This window comes from Saccopteryx leptura, chromosome 6 (genome assembly GCF_036850995.1).
Source record: "Saccopteryx leptura isolate mSacLep1 chromosome 6, mSacLep1_pri_phased_curated, whole genome shotgun sequence".
Lineage (NCBI taxonomy): Eukaryota > Metazoa > Chordata > Mammalia > Chiroptera > Emballonuridae > Saccopteryx > Saccopteryx leptura.
In genome coordinates this window covers 194,466,533-194,487,405 of record NC_089508.1, presented here as the reverse complement: position 1 = coordinate 194,487,405, position 20,873 = coordinate 194,466,533, and the positions used below count along the sequence as shown (strand labels likewise).

At 57.8% G+C, this 20,873-nt stretch overlaps 1 protein-coding gene across 2 annotated transcripts in view; it reads right to left on the bottom strand.

Moving 5' to 3' along the window:
• Window positions 1–7,268: 7,268 nt before the first annotated feature.
• Window positions 7,269–20,873, bottom strand: part of GNA12 (G protein subunit alpha 12) — an 84,926-nt gene continuing 71,321 nt past the window's right edge. The window contains exons 3-5 of one of the 2 annotated variants that reach the window (XR_010746303.1): window positions 11,986–12,036; window positions 8,783–10,103; window positions 7,269–8,742 (exon numbers count right to left, since the gene is read on the bottom strand). Coding sequence is in view for 1 of the 2 variants with exons in the window: in XM_066344288.1 (XP_066200385.1) it covers window positions 9,534–10,103; window positions 11,986–12,036 (621 nt within the window). In the remaining variant the exon portion in view is untranslated. Of the gene's footprint in view, window positions 10,104–11,985; window positions 12,037–20,873 lie in introns of both variants that reach the window. The other variant, XM_066344288.1, reaches the window with a different exon arrangement.

Here is a 20,873-nt window from a genome sequence, read left to right as displayed (position 1 = left end):
TGGTGGGCTGTGCTCCTGCTCACAGTGGCCCCATGGGACATCTGGGAGGAAAGAAATTCCCAAAAGGGCTTAAAGAAAAAAAAAATAAACAGGCGTGGGCTGAGCCAAGCAGCTATGAGTCCAGATTTATATCTCACCGAGTTCAAAGCAGGGGCCACAGTGCCCTGGGGACGCGCGCAGAGAGAGGGTCCACGCACGGCCACGAGGAGCCGCCGCGCTGCAGACCGGGGCAGCTGCTGGACCCGGCCCCGGGGGAGGATGGGCATCTCCCCTGCGGGTGTCCGCACCCTGAGCGGGCTCCGATGTCCTGGGAGCCCCGACGTCGTCAGCCTCGGTTCCCGGAGCGCCTGCCAGGAAGAAGCCCCTCTGTCGTGACCGGGGCTGGGTGTGCGGCCCGCGGCCACAGGCCGTTCAGGCCGAGTCCGCTCTGACTCGGCCCCGTGTTCCGGGTCTGTCTGAGGACGGCGTCTGGTCGTTCTGAGCAGCCAGTCAAGAGGCGCCCAGATGGGATCCACACCTGGTTCCTGGGCAGCCCGCTGGTCCGGCTCCGCCTGGTCCTGATCAGACTGGCTGCTCGGGCCGCTGCTGCCCCTTCACCCAGACTTCCCGGAGGTCCCTGTGGCAGGGTGGGTGGCCAGCACTTGGGGGCGAAGGTGCCAACGTAAACAGCCTGGGCTGCAGGGGCTCCACCGCCTGGTTTGCATAGAGAGGGCGAGGCCCAGCGGGAGTGTTCTCATCCCGGGAGGAGCAGGGCTTCCCGAGGAGGCTCGTGGACCTGACCAGCGGCCTGTGGGCTCCCCCGTCTGGCCCACGGGGTCTCGAGTGGAGCCGGGTGCTTCCTGACCCCTGCAGGACGACCAGACACACAGAGGAACCCGGTTCTGAGGAACGAGCGGACTTGGGCCTCTCAGGACGACAGGCCAGCAGGGCTCAGCGCTGTGGAGTGACCCCGGAGAGGCCGCCCGCTTTGCTGTGGGGGCCGAGCCTTGTCAGTCACGGGGGAGCGGCCTGCGGAGCCACCCGCGCCTGGCAGCGCGCAGGGGATGACAGCAGGCGTGACAGAGGCTTAGTGCTAAACTCGGCTTCTTGAGTACAGAGGTCAGGGGTTCTTTTAAAGGGCAGTTCCTGGCCCTGGCCGGTTGCCTCAGTGGTAGAGCGTCGGCCTGGCGTGCAGGAGTCCTGGGTTCAATTCCCGGCCAGGGCACACAGGAGAAGCGCCCATCTGCTTCTCCACCCTCCCCCTCTCCTTCCTCTCTGTCTCTCTCTTCCCCTCCCGCAGCCGAGGCTCCATTGGAGCAAAGATGGCCCGGGCGCTGGGGATGGCTCCTTGGCCTCTGCCTCAGGCACTAGAGTGGCTCTGGTTGCAACAGAGCAACGCCCCAGATGGGCAGAGCGTTGCCCCCTGGTGGGCATGCCAGGTGGATCCTGGTCAGGCGCATGCGGGAGTCTGTCTGACTGCCTCCCCGCTTCTAACTTCAGAAAAATACAAAAAAAGAAAAAAAAAAGGGGGGGGGGGCAGTTCCCAGGAAACAGCTCTTACGTGTTCTGTCCAGTCTGCCCACCTCCAGGGCTCACTCACTGAGGGCCTGCAGGCAGCAGCCTGCATCCTCGGCCACTAAAGGCCAGGCCCCCAGGAGGGTCAGCAAGGCCCTTGTGAGGGTCAGCAATGCCCCGAGGAGGGTCAGCAATGCCCCCAGGAGGGTCAGCAATGTCCAGCACGCCCCACCGCCTCTGCAGGGATGCCAGGCTCCCAGCCGACTAGCCGGCAACGACATCAACCCAGCTCCACACGAGGTCTCGCAGATGGCTGTTCCCTGGGCGTTTTCATCAACACTTTGCTGTAAGGAGCCGGGCTGGCCGGCAGCACCAGGCTCTTTGCCCCTCTGTCCCCTGAGGGCCACGCTGTGCGCTCACCACAGCGGCGTGCCTGTCCGGGGGTCTCCTAGGCGGTGGCCTGTGCTCAGGGAGCCGTGCCCGCCCAGTCCTAGCGCCATGGGCCCACCCACCTGCCACGTGGACAAGAAACCGCAGAGCTGAGGCCCCCGGCGGCCTCGTGGGTCTGAGCCACCCACAGCCTCTCCCGGGCAGCAGAGGCGCCTCCTTCTCCCCATTCCCGGCACACCCTGAAAGAAGAGGCAGGTTTCAAACGACGTGTCTCTGCCGGCCAGGCTGGGGCAGCTGTCCGAGCGGGGGAAGCGGGTGGCCGGGAAGCTGGGCCAGAGGAACCCTGGTCACTCCTCCGCTGCAGCTGGTCCGTGGGGAACCCGGGTCAGCACGCGACGGGCCTCTCGCCCCAGTTGACAGGAGCCACGGGGCCCTGGGGGGGAGCGCTGGGGTCCGCGGGGTCCGGGGAGGAAAGGAGAGAGCCCCGTGTTTGCAGACGGGAACCCGAGTGCCCGAGGCGGGAGCGCACAGGGGCTCCGTCCGTCTGTCCTGAGGACGAACGGGGTGGGGGCGTCGCTTCCCCCCTGACGATGACAGTGAGCCTCCCCCTGCAGAGGCCCCTTTCAGTGGACGGCGGGCGGGCACGGGACCGGTGTGTGTGGGAATGTGGGAGGTGGAGGTCGACTCAGTGAGCTACCACCTTGCTTCCAGTCCTCGGGCCAGCCCTGCCTCGGTCCCGTCTGTCCCGAGCCCAGCCCGTCAGGTCAGAGCAGGAGGGAAGCCTCAGGAAGCTGAGGGGTGCCCGGGGGCCCCACACCCCCCTCCCGGCCCGGGACCCCGTACCCACAGGTGCCCCAGCGGGTCTCTCGATGGCACCGACTCACCCCAGCCCCGCGAGCGGCAGGCACAAGCTGCCCATCAGCCGGAGCGGCACCGCGCACGTCTAAACGTCCAGAAGCCCTGCGGAGACCCAGCCGCACCTGGGCACCTCTGTGCTGAGCGGGCCCGCGGCTCTGACATCCAGGCTGAACTCCGTGCAGCTCCAAGTCTCCACCGCACGTCCCTGCCCTTCTCCTCCTCGGCACGGACAGGGTTGGGGGGGAGGGGGACGTGCCCGACGTGGGAGGGGGGGCGTGCCCGACGTGGGACGGGGGGGAGGGGGTGCCCGACGTGGGACGGGGGGGCGTGCCTGACGTGGGACGGGGGGGCGTGCCCGACGTGGGACGGGGGGGGCGTGCCTGACGTGGGACGGGGGGGGGGGCGCGCCCGACGTGGGACGGGGGTGGCGTGCCCGACGACGTGCCCGACGACGTGGGGGGGCGCGCCCGACGTGGGACGGGGGGGGGGGCGTGCCCGACGTGGGACAGGGGGGGCGTGCCCGACGTGGGACGGGAACCTGGAGGGACGAGGACAGAGTCCTGGAAGCCTGACAGGAAATGAGAGGGTTTGTTACCAGGACTAAGCAGCTGTCCCGCCGACGATGCGCGGAGTGCGCTGGGGTCGGTCTGCATGGTGGCCTGTGCCGTCAGCGTGATTCTAGACACGGGATGTCCGGCTCCTCTCCACGGCAGGTCATCACAGCCAACGTTAGCGAGCCGATAGGAATCACATACAAAGCGTGCTGAACCAGCCTCTACAGCCAGACACGCCCTGTGGATACGTCACATCGATATAAACCTGGATGTGGGATTCAAAACCGGCCATCACAGGCAGTGTCGTGCTGCCGTGACCTTCCCAGGCTCGTGCCATCTGTGACGGAAGCTACTGTCCCTTCTGCAGGGTCTGCTGCGCCCCCTGTGCAGCGGCGTGACCTCGCGGCAGGCCACACGCCACAGCGCTGACGGGTGACCTCAGGACACCGTGGTGCTGGAGAGGGTGGCGGTGGCCCTGTGTGGGGACCAACACACCATCTGTTTTAGTTGTTGCGAACGCAGTTAAGGAAAGGACACGGGAATGGTTTTAAATCAATTTGCATCATGGCTCCAAAGGTAACTCTCTCTCGGAGTCTAGAGCTGAACAGGTTCGATAGAAATTTATCTTACATTAAAAAAACTTTCCCCCCATTGATCTGAGAGAGAGAGAGAGAGAAGCATCAGCTCGTTTCACTTAGTGGCGTACTCACCGATTGCTTCTGTATGTTCCCTGGCCAGGGATCGAACCTGTGACCTTAGTGCACTGGGACAATGCAATTCATTGAGCCACCCAGCCTGGTCTTAAGTTTTTCATAAACTGGCTTAAAAAAAAAATTTAGCAGGTAGAGCCTAACAGGAAAGGCGATGCTCTAGGACGGATGGGAGCTCTGAGGAGGCATGCAGCACCGCAGGTCACGGTCAGGTGTAACAGCAATTCCTGCCTGTCCTCGGCCGTCTGACCCCGACAGCCAGGAGGGCTGGCGAGCCCGCTGCCTGCTGTGTCTCTGTCCCCGGACCCCTGACCCCCCTCCCCGCCGGGACATCCGAGCACTCACCACCTCTGGTGACGTCCCGCTTCTTCCTGCTGTGGTCTGGGGCTCGCGCCTCGGAGCAGCTTGGCCCTCCAGGGCCCGCTCAGCGGGGTGCGGGTCAGGCCAGGCCCGGGGCTCCGAGGCCCGTCGGGGACACAGCAGGCATGCACCTGACCGGGAGCAGCTCTGGGTGCTGAGCCTCAGCTGTCACCCTGGCAAGGAGGGGCGCCGGCCGGGGTGCATCTGGAGTTGGGAGCCCGCTTGAGGTCCACGCATGCTTCCACCCGCAGAGAGGTCTCGTTTAAGAGGCCGCCGTGAACACTAAATACCCAGCCGCCACGTTCTAGAGCAGGGGTCCCCAAACTACGGCCCGCGGGCCACATGCAGCCCCCTGAGGCCATTTATCCGGCCCCCGCCTCACTTCCAGAAGGGGCACCTCTTTCATTGGTGGTCAGTGAGAGGAGCATAGTTCCCATTGAAATACTGGTCAGTTTGTTGATTTAAATTTACTTGTTTTAAATATTGTATTTGTTCCCGTTTTGTTTTTTTACTTTAAAATAAGATATGTGCAGTGTGCATAGGGATTTGTTCATTAGTTTTTTTATAGCCCGGCCCTCCAACGGTCTGAGGGACAGTGAACTGGCCCCCTGTGTAAAAAGTTTGGGGACCCCTGTTCTAGAGAGTTCTGAGGGGAGAGAGCTGGCAGTCAGCGTGAGGACCCAGAGGAGCTGGCCCTGGTGACCTGGGGTCCCCGCGTCAGCAGAAGACAGGACACGGAGTGGGGTGACAGGTGCAGGCAGGAGGGGTGTCTCCATGCTCCCCTGGGCCACTCCATCCACACTCACAGCCTCGTGTCCCCCTTCCCTGAGCACCAGCAGACAGCGTGTCCTGTGTCCCAGGCGCCCTCACACAGCCGAGCCAGCTGCTCAACCCTCTTCCCCAGGCGAGGACCCGCCCCTCTGCTTCGGGGCCCAGCTCCGGTGCCCCCGGTGCAGCTGGGAACAGTGGCCAACCAGCCAGCCGCTGGCTCAGCACCCGCCGGGCAGGCACCCCTGCTGCTGCAGGCGGGACCACCGCCCCGGGCTGGGGCTTCCTAACCCAGCCAGGGGTCACTTCACAAGGAAGTGGCCGAGCACGTCCGAGGTCCCTCCCGGAGGAAACGGCACCAGAAGACCCGAAGGGCAGCCCGACCGGGGTGACAGGCCGAGCAGAGACGTCCTCTCCTCACGTAGGAGACAGAAGAAAACCCGCCACGGTTTCCTCTCGGGGCGGGGGCTGCTGGTCAGGGCGGGAGCTGCGGCTCGGATGTTGTGACATACAGGCCTCGCCGGCTAAACGCAGGCTCCCGCCGGCCCAGATCGGCCCCGGCTCTGCGAAGCCCCTCGTGATCGGACGGTGGCCCGAGCCGAGAATCCCTGTGGTGTCCAGCTGTTCCTAACGGAGCTCGGCCCTCAGCCCCCAGGAGAGTGAAGAGCTTGTTGGGGGTATTTTCCCGGGGGGTGGGGCGGGGTGTCTCTGCCTGTTACACTTGTGGTCAGTTAAGCCCCACACGTAAACAGACAGCACAGTGCCCTACCCAGGCGGTGGACACTGAACCCACATGCGCGTTCCTCTTTCTAGAAGAGTCCGGAGCACGACAAACCGTGCCGACAACTGGGCGTCCAGCCGGTTGAGCTGCCTGTGAAGGTGTCTGCATTTCGTGGCTGGGGCGGCGACCCCAGGGGTCACGGCGACAGAACCCCCCAGGCCCCCGTCCCCTGGCTTTTCCGGTCTCCTGACCTGTGGCAGGGCAGTGGCCGGGGCCCACCGCTCCCCAGGCTCTGCGGACCCCGACCTGGCGGGCCGCCCCCCACCTGTCTGTGTGCGTCTGCAGGTGCGTCTGCCGTCACGGCCTGTCAGGAAGCTGGGCTCAGAAGTGTTCGTGACAGCTGCCCTGTGTTTTGTTTTTTTTTTTGTATTTTTCTGAAGCTGGAAACAGGGAGGGAGTCAGACAGACTCCCGCATGCGCCCGACCGGGATCCACCTGGCACACCCACCAGGGGGCGATGCTCTGCCCATCCGGGGCGTCACTCTGTTGCCACCAGAGCCACTCTAGCGCCTGGGGCAGAGGCCAAGGAGCCATCCCCAGCGCCCGGGCCATCTTTTGCTCCAATGGAGCCTCGGCTGCGGGAGGGGAAGAGAGAGACAGAGAGGAAGGAGAGCGGGAGGGGTGGAGAAGCAGATGGGCGCCTCTCCTGTGTGCCCTGGCCGGGAATCGAACCCGGGACTTCCGCACGCCAGGCCGACGCTCTACCACTGAACCAACCGGCCAGGGCCTGCCCTGTGTTGTTTAATATCGTGTTTGTGGAAAGAAACGCCGTGATGATCAGGTAACGAACCTCCGAGTAAAATTAGGGGTGTAGCATTACTTGCTCTGAATTTTTGGGTCTCAAATTCTGACATAGTGTTGCTTTTTTGGATGCTGAATGGTATTTTCTATGAAGCAAAGAAAAACTAAGGATTTACTTTAATGGACACGCAGAGAACGAAGGTGGTCGTATCGCGTACACCGGACATTCGGAGCGGTGCTCACCGGTGGGCAGAGGGCCGGCCACGAGCAGACACACGGACACTCCCGTGGGGATGGACCTTGTCTTCCCCACCAGCTTCCTAGTGTCTGTTCCTGGGACCCCCCCGTGTCCATCAGTCATAACTAATAATCCCGTTTCAAGATTAATTTCTGATCTTGGAGTTAAAATTACCCGACCTTTTTTTTTTTTTTTTTTTAATCTGAGAAGTAAAAAAAAAAAAAAGCTTACAAGAATAAGAATGCTATAGATCTCTACAAATCAGAAAACTATAACTTGCACCTTGGAAACAATTTCTTTACAAACAGAACAGTTAAAAAGTATTTCAGCAAAAACCCTTATATGTAAATAGTAAGGCCATGAGAAAAAGCATCTTATTTTGAGGAAGTTTATTGTTACATTTTTGCAATAATAGGATGAGGCACAACTATCTCCTGCTTCTCCACCATCTCAATAAAAAAAAAAAAAAAAAAGACAATAATCAAGGATAACAGTGAAATTAAGGTAAAAAATTACAAAAGCTGAAAGTTTTAGAGACAAAAACGACTACAGTCTATGTGTAGAAAAGTTGTAAATGGTTTTAGTTTAGCCTTGCAGACGGTCATCTTCTTCTCCGGTTGTACGGCGAGCCCCGGAATTCAGAGGGAGGCCCAGGCTCAGCGAGGAGCCCGCGGGGTGGGGGGCGGAGCCGGCCCGGTCCCGGCTTCAGGCCAGCCCAGCCTGCGTTCGGTCAGCTTGGCGCCGTCCCGGGCCCTCCTGCTTACACGGGAGCGAGCGGGCAGGCACGCGTGCCCGACGGACTGGCGGCAAAGGCACTCGGGGCCACCAGCAGGTGTGCCGCCCGCGACGGTGGCACCTAGCCTGAACCACGCTTCCCAGTCAGCGAGGAGCAGCCCGAGCCCTCACACCCGGCCTGGGAGACCCGCCGGGGAGCCCCCACTGCCACCGAAGGCAGCTCGACCCAGACCCAGACCCAGACCCAGACCCAGAGCCACCCCGCCCGGGCTGCCTACGTCCCCGCCCTCTGAGCCTCGCTGTCACCGCGACTCCTGGATCCCAGCCCCTCAGCCTATGAACAGCCACAGGAAGCACTACAAAAACAGCAACTTCTTCCCAGCCAAAAAAAAAGAAAAAGAAAAAGAAAAAGGAGCCAAACCCCAGCGAACACGCCACACAGCCTCGAGCACCAGTGGGAGAGATGTCATGTCGTCTCCTCCTCAAAACCTCGGGGATAACAGGTGACTTCCCGCCGGTCACAGGATTCAAGTTTCTCTGGCCTGCTGACACGGAGCCAAGAGAGGTGCCAAGAGGCACAGGAGGGGCCCGTGTGGCCCTGGGACAGGGCCCTTGGGTGTGGGATGAAACCACAGTGACACTCTGGGGCCCGCTATGGAGGAAGCCTTTCCTTTTTCTCAGAACGCTAGGGAGAGTGCTGACCACCGGGCAGACGGCAGGCAGCGGAGTCACACACGGTGGGGACCGGGGAACGAGGTGCACTTTTACAGTGTGGCACCTGGCAGGTCAGGGGCCGGGAGAACCGGGTGCTACAGAGCAGCCCTGTCCACGCCCCCCAGCTGAGCGCTCCGGGGGACAGCGGGCACGTGCTATGTGGACATCACAGGCTGGAGCCGGGGACAGGCCCCTGGGTGGAAAGAAGGGCCGAGAACGGGCCAGCTGTCCAAGGCACTGGGGTGGCGGCAGTGTGCAGACCCTCAGGTGTGCGCAGGACGGAGGGCTCCCCGAAGGTCAGGGTCAGCGAGCAGCTGTGCACTCACCAGCTGTGCTGCTGACCCCGTGGCTCCAGGAGCCTGGGAGGACAGGAAGCTCTGACTGCTTCAGCGCGGGCACCTGCAGGGTCAGGAGGTGACCTGCACGATGGAAAAGTCACCTGCAAGGCCAGCTGGTTGGACTCTGCCAGTGGGTGGGGGAGGGCAGGGCGGGTCGGAGTAATCAGCACCCGTGGGCGTCGGGGGAGAGGGACATGCCCTGTCCACAGGGCCCGAGAAGGTGCCAGTGGGAAGAGCACACCGTAGCGCATTAAGGCAAGGCCGCACCCGTGGCGCCCGGGAGTCCCCGGCCCACCCTCAGGGGCCGCGGCCTGGGCTTCGTCTATCGGCCTCACCGGGGGCTCTCAGGAAGCTGGTGCGGGAGTTTTAAAAGGCAACTCATTCACTTTGGGAGGTGGCACCGAGATTCCCGGTGGGGCGGGGCGGGGCGGGACCGTGTTTAGCAGCGTCAGCATCACTCGGTCTCCTACTAGCTACCGTTAGGCAGGGCTTTGGGGTTAGTCTGTCTCAGGGAAGACCTGCGAGTTGGCGAGAAAGCGTGTGCAAGGCCAGCTGTCCTGTCCTTGGAGAGGGCGCGCACGCACTCCTGGGCGCGCCGTCAGAGGGAACGAGGTCTCCGTAAGGAAAGCCGTGCTGCTCGTGAGCGGAACGACCCAGAGCGCTCGCCGGATCTCAGTAGTGTGCCATCCCCAGGATTCAGTAGCTCATCGAAGGCCGTGTCCTCGGCCTGGGCAGTGGGTGGCTGGCCGCCGCACCCCCGCGCGCGCGGAGGGTGCTGGCTGTGCGCTTAGCCGCGTGCGCATGGATCCGCTTGGGGCCCCTGGGCAGCGCGCGCGCGGGTGGGCGGCGCCCTCACTGCAGCATGATGTCCTTCAGGTTCTCCTGCAGGATCGTGTCCTTGACCGCGTGGAACACGAAGCGGATGTTCTCCGTGTCGATGGCTGTGGTGAAGTGGTGGAAGAGTGGCTTGCTGCGGTTCCGGCGCCGGCGGTCGAAGCACTGCACCAGGAAGCGCTGCACGTCCTCCAGCCGGTGCGGGTCGCCCTGGAAGTCGGGGAAGTGCTTCCGGATGCTCACGCTCTTGACCTTCTCCACCAGCAGGTCCATCTTGTTGAGGAACAGGATGATGGACACGTTGAAGAAGAGCTTGTTGTTGACGATGGTCTCGAAGATGTTCATGGACTCCACCAGCCGGTTGGTGCGCCTGTCCTCCATGAGCACCTGGTCGTACTCGCTGGAGGACACCATGAACAGGATCGACGTGATCCCGTCAAAGCACTGGAACCACTTCTGGCGCTGAGACCGCTGGCCGCCCACGTCCACCATCTTAAAAGGGATTTTCTTAATAACAAAGTCATGTTCCACAATGCCCTTGGTGGCCTTCCTCGCCAGCAGAATGTCTTGCTTACTAGGAACGTAGTTCTGTAAACACAGGGGAGGAGAAATTTAGGAGAGGAGGTCGGTGAGGACCCGAGAACTCGAGGATCGAGGACGGGGCAGGAGGCAAGAGTCACGCGCACTCTGAGAGAAGAACCAAGTACCAACAGCAGCTCTGAGCTGTACAATTAGAAACGTGCCAGGAAACAGCGCGGAGGAAGCTGGAGAGCGCGTTTCGGAGTGCATGCGGGCGGTGGTGCGCGGTCTCCACGGAAACACTGCCTCCCGTCCTCGCCATTGGTGACGGAAACACCGCGTCCCGTCCTCGCCATTGGTGACGGAAACACCGCGTCCCGTCCTCGCCATTGGTGACAGAAACACCGCGTCCCGTCCTCGCCATAGGAGACGGAAACACCGCGTCCCGTCCTCGCCATAGGAGACGGAAACACCGCGTCCCGTCCTCGCCATTGGAGACAGACCATCGTCTTCTGTTTCTGCACCACAGCTACTCGCCAAGTTTCTAGCTCCCCGAGCAGAGGCCTCCCTTACTACACACTAATGTACCTCAGGTCTGCCCTGCAGTTCACGTGATTCCTGAGAAGCGCTTCAGGTCTGTAGCACCTCGGGGGCAGGTGCGGGAGGTCTCAAAGCCCCCCAGTGCGCACCGCTCTGGACCCACAGCACCACCACACGTGACGCTCAGGCTGCAGCGCCCCCCCCCCCCCCCCCGACCAAACGGGGACACTGCCACCCAGGACCGGCCACCAATTCGCAGGGCAGACAGGGGCCAGAGAAGACTCCAATCACACTGCGGATGGACAGGAGAATTCAACAGGACAAACAACCCAGCTATTTCTTTTTTTTTTTTTTTTTTGTATTTTTCTGAAGCTGGAAACAGGGATAGACAGACAGACTCCTGCATGCGCCCCACCAGGATCCACCCGGCACGCCCACCAGGGGGCGACGCTCTGCCCCTCCGGGGGGGGGGGGGGCGTCGCTCTGTCACGACCAGAGCCACTCTAGCGCCTGGGGCAGAGGCCAAGGAGCCATCTCCAGCGCCCGGGCCATCTTTGCTCCAATGGAGCCTCGGCTGCGGGAGGGGAAGAGAGAGACAGAGAGGAAGGAGAGGGGGAGGGGTGGAGAAGCAGATGGGCGCCTCTCCTTTGTGCCCTGGCCAGAAATCGAACCTGGGACTTCTGCACGCCAGGCCGATGCTCTACCACTGAGCCAACCGGCCAGGGCCCAACCCAGCTATTTCAACACGAGAAAGAGAAAAAAAGAAATGTAAGTGACCTGGACTGATGGCCACACACGAACTGGATGAGGGACCGACTCGCCCTCCCTGAGAAAAGCAGCGTCCCCACGACACATCAGTGAGACGGCCGGGGAGCCCCCAGCTGACTGGATGGGGCTGGTACTAAGAAGTTCCTGCAGTTCTCTGGGAGTGATGATGGTACTGCGGTTTTCAATTTTGGGGGCTCCACCTTTCAGAGATACACTCTACAGAGCTACTGATGAAATAATATACCAGTGACTGGTATATTCCTGGGGGCGGGGGGGGTGGGGCTGACGCAACAGGACTTCCTTACACTCTGCCTGTGTCTGCGTTTGCAGGCAAAGTGACAACGCCCGTCTCCTTTAGGGGGGTCCGGGCAAAGGGGCTCTGACAGAAACGCGACCTCACACATCATTTAGCGGTGGGGCGGTCTGCAGACAAGAGTGTGGGAATGCCCCCCACTGCAGCGAGGACATCCCCGCCCCCCTCCCCAGGCAGGGGCGCGACCCCTCAGCACTGCTCAAGGTCACCGGGCTCAGGGAGGCTCCCGAGCACCACAGCGAAGCAGGCCTCCCCTGAGTGGCTCCGGTTTCCACACCAGCGTGTCCTGATCTGACGGCAGGTCCCCAGGGCGGGCTGGGCTGTACTCACCAGCTGGCCGATCCGGTCCAGGTTGTCCAGGAAGTACTTCACGGACTCGCCCTGTCAGGAAGGAAGAACACACACAGCTCAGTCTTCTTCACCGCGGAGCTGACCTGGTGGACACACACGCTCACGGAGGTGCCGGTGTGATCCCGCCTCTGAGAGAGCGGGAAGGCAAAGTGAAAAGGCTAAGGGTGAACAGAGACTTTTTTAAAGTTAGTGACACTTTTTTGTTTGTTTGTTTAGGTTGAAAACTGCAGTTTCTCTAGCCCCAACCCCAAGATGCAAACTCGGACTGGTTTCCAGACTGCCCTGTTGAGCCGGGGGTGGGGGGCTGGCCCCGGAAGCAGGCTAACGCTCCTCTGAGGGTGCTCCAGAGCAGGAATCACAGACCCCGTTCCTGTGAAAGTTCTTCTGCCAGAGGGGACCCACTGATCTCCAGACGCTGTCCTTAGAGACGGAGCCCTTAGGACAGCGGTTCTCAACCTGTGGGTTGCGACCCCAGGGGGGTCGCCTAAAGCCATCGGAAAATACATAATGCATATCAGGTATTTACATTCCGAATCATAACTGTAGCAAAATTATAGTTATGAAGTAGCCACCAAAATTATTTTTTGGTTTGGGGTCACCGCAACATGAGGAGCTGTATTGCGGGGTCACGGCATTAGAAAGGTTGAGAACCACTGTCCTAGAAGAAGAGGCAGGTGACCACCTGCTCCAGCCTCCGGAACGCACTCCAGCCGGACTTCACGTCGGCACGAGCGGACCCGCAGTCTTCTGTCTGGACCTCCCTGGTGGGATGACGCGTCTTCCTTCAGCCCAGATGTCCTCTGGACTGAACTCCGACTGTCTGTCCCTGTCGCCCTCAATCACCCAGGCCCTGTTTTGGGAGCCGCCAAGCCCCCGAAAGCAGCGGCACTCGCAGGGGGCAGGGAGCGTCTAGGGGACATCGGAGCGTCGCCTTGATGAGGTCAAGCAGAGCACAGAGACGGCTCCCGTACAAGTGGACGCTGAGAAATCATGGCACTGCCGCACAAGGGACGCAGAGCTCTGCGACGTCACTGCCCCTGACCCTGAGGAAGGGCCCGCCAGTGAGGACGTCCTGGGTCTGTGCCCCCCACTGCGGCTCTGTGGGGGGGCTCCCGGGGAAAGTCCCCCGGCGCCGTGTCTCAGAAAGCAGAGTGGTGTGGCCACGCACAGGCTGCCATTCTGGACTTCGAGGGGGACGAGGTGAGTGGGGGATGTCCCCGGCGACAGCCTGAGCCTGACCTCACAGGAAGAGGAGGAGCCGAAAGGTGGAGCGCCAGCTGACCTCTCAGCCCACGTGTCCCGAGCGGGACACTTCAGTGAAGAGCCAGCCCTCCCACTGTAAAGGGAGGCTTTTTGGATGATCTGTGGTTTAAGAGGACAGAAACACACATTTCTCCCTGTTCGGGCACAGAGGACGGCGAGCAAACACATTTTCCTCTTTGACGTTAAGACGCTGTGAGTGGTCCGACCCCCGTCTGCTCTGGAGAGGTGAGTGGCCGCCGTGGGAAGGCTCCCACCACTCCGGGAAAACGCCTCGGTCTCCCGCAAAGCCTCGGGCCCTCCACGCGGCTCTGGGAAGTGGGGGAATCGGTGATCCAGCAGTGGGGAGGCAGTGCCTCCCTCCCATCCTGCCGGCTGCCGCCAGTATTGTTGCTTTGTCTGCACATCCCGCCTCCTCCCTCACCGGACAGGAAACAGCTGGTGAGGCACAGAGCAGCCCGGTCTGACTCCTCCTTCCTGAAATTTGCTCCTACCCCTGGTGGCCTCTCACTCAGCCCTTCGGGGCTTACGGGAATCGAGATGGCCTGACCCTCGACCGTGCTGCGGGGGCACACTGGCAGCAGTCTGCACGGAGACCCGAGTCACCCCCAGTGCCTCCACCATGACAGTCTCACCGAGCCAGCTGGCTGCTCAAGCACACACATCGCGTTAGTCGGTGAACGTAACGGGATCTGCAGTCCCTGAAATGTCCAGGATACAATCCCAGACTCCTTGCCACACGGAGAGCCAGGAAAACGGCCCTTATCCTCAAGGGGAAAAGCAGTCCGCAGACACCAGCTCAGACAACCCGGATACTGGACTTACTAGATGAAGACTTGAAAGCAGCGAGGGTTATGCTCCATTAGGTAGTAATATGCTTCTAAGGGATAAAGACGTTCAAAAAATAATCTGAGAACCAGAAATTTTAGAACTAAAATGTACAGTATCTAAAGTGAAGAATTTACTGAATGGAATGAATAACAGACTGCAGACAGCACAGAAAAGCAGGGGCCTCTGACATTAGAATACTAGCGATGACGGAAGATTAACACAAGAAAACAACAACTCTGGGGTCTGTGGGGCAACTTTTCAAAAGGTCTATTATACCTTCATTGGAACCCAACAGCAGAGAATAGGGAGAATCAGACAGAAAGAATGCTTAAGAAACAAACAAACAAACCTAGTTTTCCCAATAAAAGACAAGTTTACAAATTTCAAGAAGCTCCACAAATGCCAAACACAATAAACCTGGAGAAAACCACCCTCAGGATGTTACAGACACACTTCCAAATAATCCGTGGGCCAGAGAAGAAATCACGCTTTCCTGGTCTGACACATCAAGAGCTCTTGTTCTCACAACAGGGAAGAGGCCGAGTGCACGGAACAGCAGCCGTTCTTTTTTTTTTTTTTTTTTTTTTTTTTTTCTTTTTTTTTTTTCATTTTTCTGAAGCTGGAAACAGGGAGAGACAGTCAGACAGACTCCCGCATGCGCCCGACCGGGATCCACCCGGCACGCCCACCAGGGGCGACGCTCTGCCCACCAGGGGGCGATGCTCTGCCCATCCTGGGGTCGCCATGTTGCGACCAGAGCCACTCTAGCGCCTGAGGCAGAGGCCACAGAGCCATCCCCAGCGCCCGGGCCATCTTTGCTCCAATGGAGCCTTGGCAGCCGTTCTTCTTAGACTCACCGGAGAACCGACCTTAGAGGGCAAACTGTGCCTTCTCCCCACCCCCACTAGAGACGGGCACACACAACACAGACGGGCCCGTCAGGAACAAAGGGGGGGGGCAGCAACCGATACGTTAAGTCCAGCTTTCAACAGAAAAGCACAGACACGCTGAAAGGCAAAGAAGCCACAGTGTGAAGAGACAAAGCGAGCCTCAGACGTGGCAGAGGTGTGAACAGATTAGAGGTTCACAGCACGGCTGACACGGGAAAGGCGCTCTGATGGAAAGCGTGGACAGCGTGCGAGACAGACGGGTGCCCTGAGCAGAGAGGTGGACTCCCAGGGACCAAGAGGGAACGCTGGGACCCAGCAGCACAGGCAGCAGCCTGACTTGTGCCTGGTGTCTGTGTGAGTGTGTGTGAGTGACTGTGAGTGTGTGAGTGACTGTGTGTGAGTGAGTGACTGTGAGTGTGTGTGAGTGTGTGTGTGAGAGTATGTGTGTCTGTGTGAGTGACTGTGTGTGTGTGAGTGTGTGTGAGTGACTGTGTGAGTGTGTCTGTGTGTGAGTGTGTGTGTGTCTGTGTGAGTGACTGTGTGTGTTAGTGAGTGTGAGTGTGTGTGTGACTGTGAGAGTGTGTGTGTGTGTGTGTGAGTGACTGTGTGTGTTAGTGTGAGTGTGTGTGTGTGAGAGTGTGAGTGTGTGATTGTGTGTGAATGAGTGTGTGGCATCTTGTGGGACTGAGCCTTGAACCCATGGACCTGATGCCGTCTCCAGACGGACAGTGTCAGAAGTGAGTTAAGTTGCAGGACCCCCAGCTGTAGTCTGGAGAACTTGAGAACCGCTGGGTGTGGGGTGGACCCCACACTTCGGGTCACAGGAGTGTCCTGTGTGAGGGTACAGGAGACACAGGAGTGTGTTTTCTCGTACAAGTCAAACCCAACAATAGATGTAAAAGGATAATGCCTCCAAGACGTAGAAAATGAAAAACCATTTAAACCAAATGAGGAGGAAAAAAAAAAACCCCCGTGAACATTTTAATAGCTCCAGAAAAAGCATTCGATCAAGGTCAACATCCGCTCATGGTTAAAAGCTCATCAAACTATAGAAAACGGACTTTCTCAATCTGATCAAGGGCATCTATGAAAAACCCGCAGCTACCACTATGATTAGCGATGAACTACTGACTACGTTCACCCTTAGACTGGGCACAAGGTCAGATGCCCACTCTTACCACTTTCGGTCAACACCGTTCGAGAGCCTGGCCAGCACAATACAGCAAAAACATAAGCAGGCAAACACAGAAAAGGCGTAAGAATTGAAAAGCAAGAAATGAGACTGACTTTGCAGATCACATCACCGATTGCACATGAAATCCCAAGGAATCTAAGAAAGCTAACAACAGAGCCAACAAGGGGCGTAGCAAATTCACAAGATACAAGGTCCATATACAAAAAATAAGTTTATTTTTGTATACTAGAAGGAAACAATCGGGCCCTGACCGGTGGCTCAGTGGTAGAGCATCGGCCTGGCGTGCAGAAGTCCCGGGTTCGATTCCCGGCCAGGGCACACAGGAGAAGCGCCCATCTGCTTCTCCACCCCCCTCCCTCCTTCCTCTCTGTCTCTTCCCCTCCCGCAGCCGAGGCTCCATTGGAGCAAAGTTGGCCCGGGCGCTGGGGATGGCTTCTTGGCCTCTGCCCCAGGTGCTAGAGTGGCTCTGGTTGCGGCAGAGCGACACCCCGGAGGGGCAGAGCATCGCCCCCTGGTGGGCAGAGCGTTGCCCCTGGTGGGCGTGCCGGGTGGATCCTGGTGCGGCGCATGCAGGAGTCTGTCTGACTGTCTCTCCCCGTTTCCAGCTTCAGGAAAAAAAAAAAAAAAAAAAAGGAAACAATTGGAAGATAAAAATCTGAAAAGACTTATTCCGCTTCGCACTAAGAAATAAAATATTTAGGGGTAAAAAAATTTGTTTTTCTTTAGCTACACATTTTGTCTTTTGAAATGATTCTAGATGCACAGGAAGTTGCAAAGACAGGAGAGAGAGAGAGAGGTCAGTGGACCTGTGACCCCCATTCACCCCAACACTTCATCTTACATGGTGACAACGTCCATCAAAAGCAGGACCCCACACTGGTACGATGTGTGCACACAGTTCTAGGCGCTTTATCACGTCTGTGGGTTCGGGGAACACCCACTGCCTCGCTACCGAGACAGAAGTGATCACCACCGCCAAGATGTCCTCCCAGCTACTGCTTTATAGTGACACCCACCCCTTCCTCTCCCGCCCCTCAGCCCTGGCCACCAGCAACCTGACTCTGTCTCTCCAGCTCCTAGTCATGGACCTGACTTTTTTTTTTTATTTTTTTTTATTTTTAATTTTTCTGAAGCTGGAAACGGGGAGAGACAGACAGACTCCCGCATGCGCCCGTCCGGGATCCACCCGGCACGCCCACCAGGGGCAACGCTCTGCCCACCAGGGGGCGACGCTCTGCCCCTCCAGGGGGTCGCTCCGCCGCGACCAGAGCCACTCCAGCGCCTGGGGCAGAGGCCAAGGAGCCATCCCCAGCGCCTGGGCCATCTCTGCTCCAATGGAGCCCCGGCTGCGGGAGGGGAAGAGAGAGACAGAGAGGAAGGAGGGGGGGGGGTGGAGAAGCAAATGGGCGCTTCTCCTATGTGCCCTGGCCGGGAATCGAACCCGGGTCCCCCACATGCCAGGCCGACGCTCTACTGCTGAGCCAACCGGCCAGGGCTGGACCTGACTTTTCTAGGTGGCACTTTAAATGCAACAATAATACAGCAAGTGACCTTTTTCCACTCAGCAGAGCCCTGAGGTCCGACCGCTGCTGTGTTCCGGTAGTCTATTCCTTTTTATTGCTGGGTGGTATACCATACCACAGTGAGGATGATCCACCCTTCATTTAGCTGCTGACCCATCTAGAGACATCGATGTCCATGTTTCGTGTGGACGTGGTTTTCACTTCTCCGGAAAAATGGTCAGGAGCATTAACTGCTGGGCTGTGTAGGAAGTTATTACTGTTTAATTTTGAAAAGAAACTCTCGGTTTTCCAGATGGGCTGTACCGTTTTACGGGCCCACCGGCAAACATCTGAGGTCTAGCTTCCCTGCCTGGCAACCAGCCTTTGGGACTTCCATTCGATCTGCTCTCATAAGTATCTCAGTGTGGCTTTGTGTTCCCTCCATGGAGAGGGATGTGCCACCTGTCTGTCCTCTCAGCTGAAATCTCTTCCTGTCCTCTGCCCACTGTCTACTGGATGATCATGACCGTTGAGTGTCCAGAGTTCTTTGCCTCGTCTGGATAAGTCCTTCATTAGAGAGGTGGCTGGTAAGCACTTTCTGTGGCTCAGGGTCAGAGGGTCTTTTGTGGAGCAAAAGCTCTGAATTTTGATGATACCAAAATTGACGATGACACTCTTCTTCTACGGCTAGGACTTCCGGTGTCCTCTCTGAGCACTCTCCACCCGCGTTAGGTGCCAAAGACTTGGCACAGTGTTATCTTCTCACCGTCTTACATTTAAATCTCTGATCCAACCCGAGTTAATTTTGTTCAGAGTGTGAGATCCGGGTCAAGGTTCTTCTTTTCTCTCCTCTGGACGTCCGGCGGCTCCGGCTCCAGCTGTTGAAAGGCTGTCCTTCCTCCCCGGAACTGCTCTTGCAGTTTGGTCAAAAATCACTCGGGTGTCCTTGTGTGGAGCTACTGGTGGGCCTCTTTGCTGCTACCGGTGGCTGAAGAAGAAGTCTTGAAGTGAGGCAGAGCGAGTCCTCCCACTTTATTCTTCATTTTCAAAACTGCTTTGGCGGCCCTGGCCGGTTGGCTCAGTGGTAGAGCGTCGGCCTGGCGTGCAGAAGTCCCGGGTTCGATTCCCGGCCAGGGCACACAGGAGAAGCGCCCATCTGCTTCTCCACCCCTCCCCCTCTCCTTCCTCTCTGTCTCTCTCTTCCCCTCCCCCAGCCAAGGCTCCATTGGAGCAAAGATGGCCCGGGCGCTGAGAATGGCTCCTTGGCCTCTGCCCCAGGCGCTAGAGTGGCTCTGGTCGCAACAGAGCGACGCCCCAGAGGGGCAGAGCATCGCCCCCTGGTGGGCAGAGCGTCACCCCCTGGTGGGCGTGCCGGGTGGATCCCGGTCGGGCGCATGCGGGAGTCTGTCTGACTGTCTCTCCCCGTTTCCGGCTTCAGAAAAATACAGAAAACAAACAAAAAAGCTGCTTTGGCAATGCTAGCGCCCCTTCTATAGAAACATTTTACAATAATTCTACTTCTATCCACGAAAGATCCTGCTGGGATTTTAATAGGGGTCGTGTTAGCCCTGTACATAAATTTAGTGGACGGACATCTTGACTACGTTGGGTCTCCTGCTCCATGAACATGGGATGTCTCTGCTGTGTTTAGATCTACTCTGATGTCTTTAATGAGTGACGAGTGTCGTGTGGTTTTTGATACTTTCTTTCTTTTTTTTATTTTTTATTCATTTTAGAGAGGAGAGGGAGAGACAGAGGAGAGACAGAAGGGGGGGAGGAGCTGGAAGCATCAACTCCCATATGTGCCTTGACCAGGCAAGCCCAGGGTTTCGAACCGGCGACCTCAGCATTTCCAGGTCAACGCTTTATCCACTGCGCCACCACAGGTCAGGCCTGTCGTGTGGTTTTTAAGCACACAACTCCAAACAGAGTTTGCTAAATATATACCCGTGTTTCCCCTTTTTGAGGAACAATTGTAGATGGTTTTGCATTTCAAATTTCTTTGTGTTCATTGCTAGTATATAAAAATAAAATAGATTTTTTTTTTACATTAATCTTGCTTATATCCTGTCACTTTGCTGAACTGACTTTATGACTTTTTTTTGGTGGATTCCGTGGTATGTTCTGTCATCTGACAATAGGAACTACTTTAATCTGTATGTCTTATATTTCCTTATTATTTTTTCTTGCCTTCTTGCACTAGCTAAGAAATGCAGCATTTTTTTTTTAAGTAGAAAATCTCTTCAGTGGAAACTAGAGCACTAGTACAAACAATTCAAAACCTAAATAACTGAAGAGATATGCTATATTTCTGAATTTTGAAAGACTCAGTATTGTTAAGAGGTCAATCTCCCCAAACTGGTCTACAGAGTCAATGAAATCGCAATCAAAATCCCAGCAGGCATATTTTTTGGTAGGAACCGACAAGCTCCTTTTTAAAAACGTATTTTAAAAAATGACATAGCCTGACCAGGCGGTGGCGCAGTGGATAGAGTGTTGGACTGGGATGCAGAGGACCCAGGTTCGAGACCCCGAGGTCGCCAGCTTGAGCGCGGGCTCATCTGGTTTGAGCAAAAGCTCACCAGCTTGGACCCAAGGTCACTGGCTCGAGCAAGGGGTCACTCGGTCTGCTGAAGCCCCCGGTCAAGGCACATATGGGAAAGCAATCAATGAACAACTAAGGTGTCGCAACGAAAAACTGATGATTGATGCTTCTCATCTCTCCATTCCTGTCTGTCTGTCCCTATCTATCCCTCTCTCTGACTCTGTCTCTCTGTCCCTGTAAAAAAAAAAAAATGACATAGACCCAATTAAACACTTCTATAAAAGAAACACTTGATACAGCCTGATCTGAAGGCCTGCTATGCAGGGAGCCGAAAGAGAACCAGGTGTTGGTGGAAGAAAAGGCGTGTGAACAACGGGACGGAACGAGGGCTCAGGAACAGAGGCGCAGAGAGACGGCGCACTGCTTTTCGAAAAGGTTGTCAGAGTTAACTCCAGGGCGGGGAGAGGGCAGTCTTTTCCATAAATGGTGCTGGAAAAACCAGGGGTCTGTACGGGAAAGGAAAATAACACAGACCCTGTCCACGGCACATGCAGACACGAGCTCAAAACGGGTCACAGATCTCTGTGTAAAAACTGAAACAACAGACTTCTGCAGAACTTTAGGATGACTCAACCAGGTGGCCC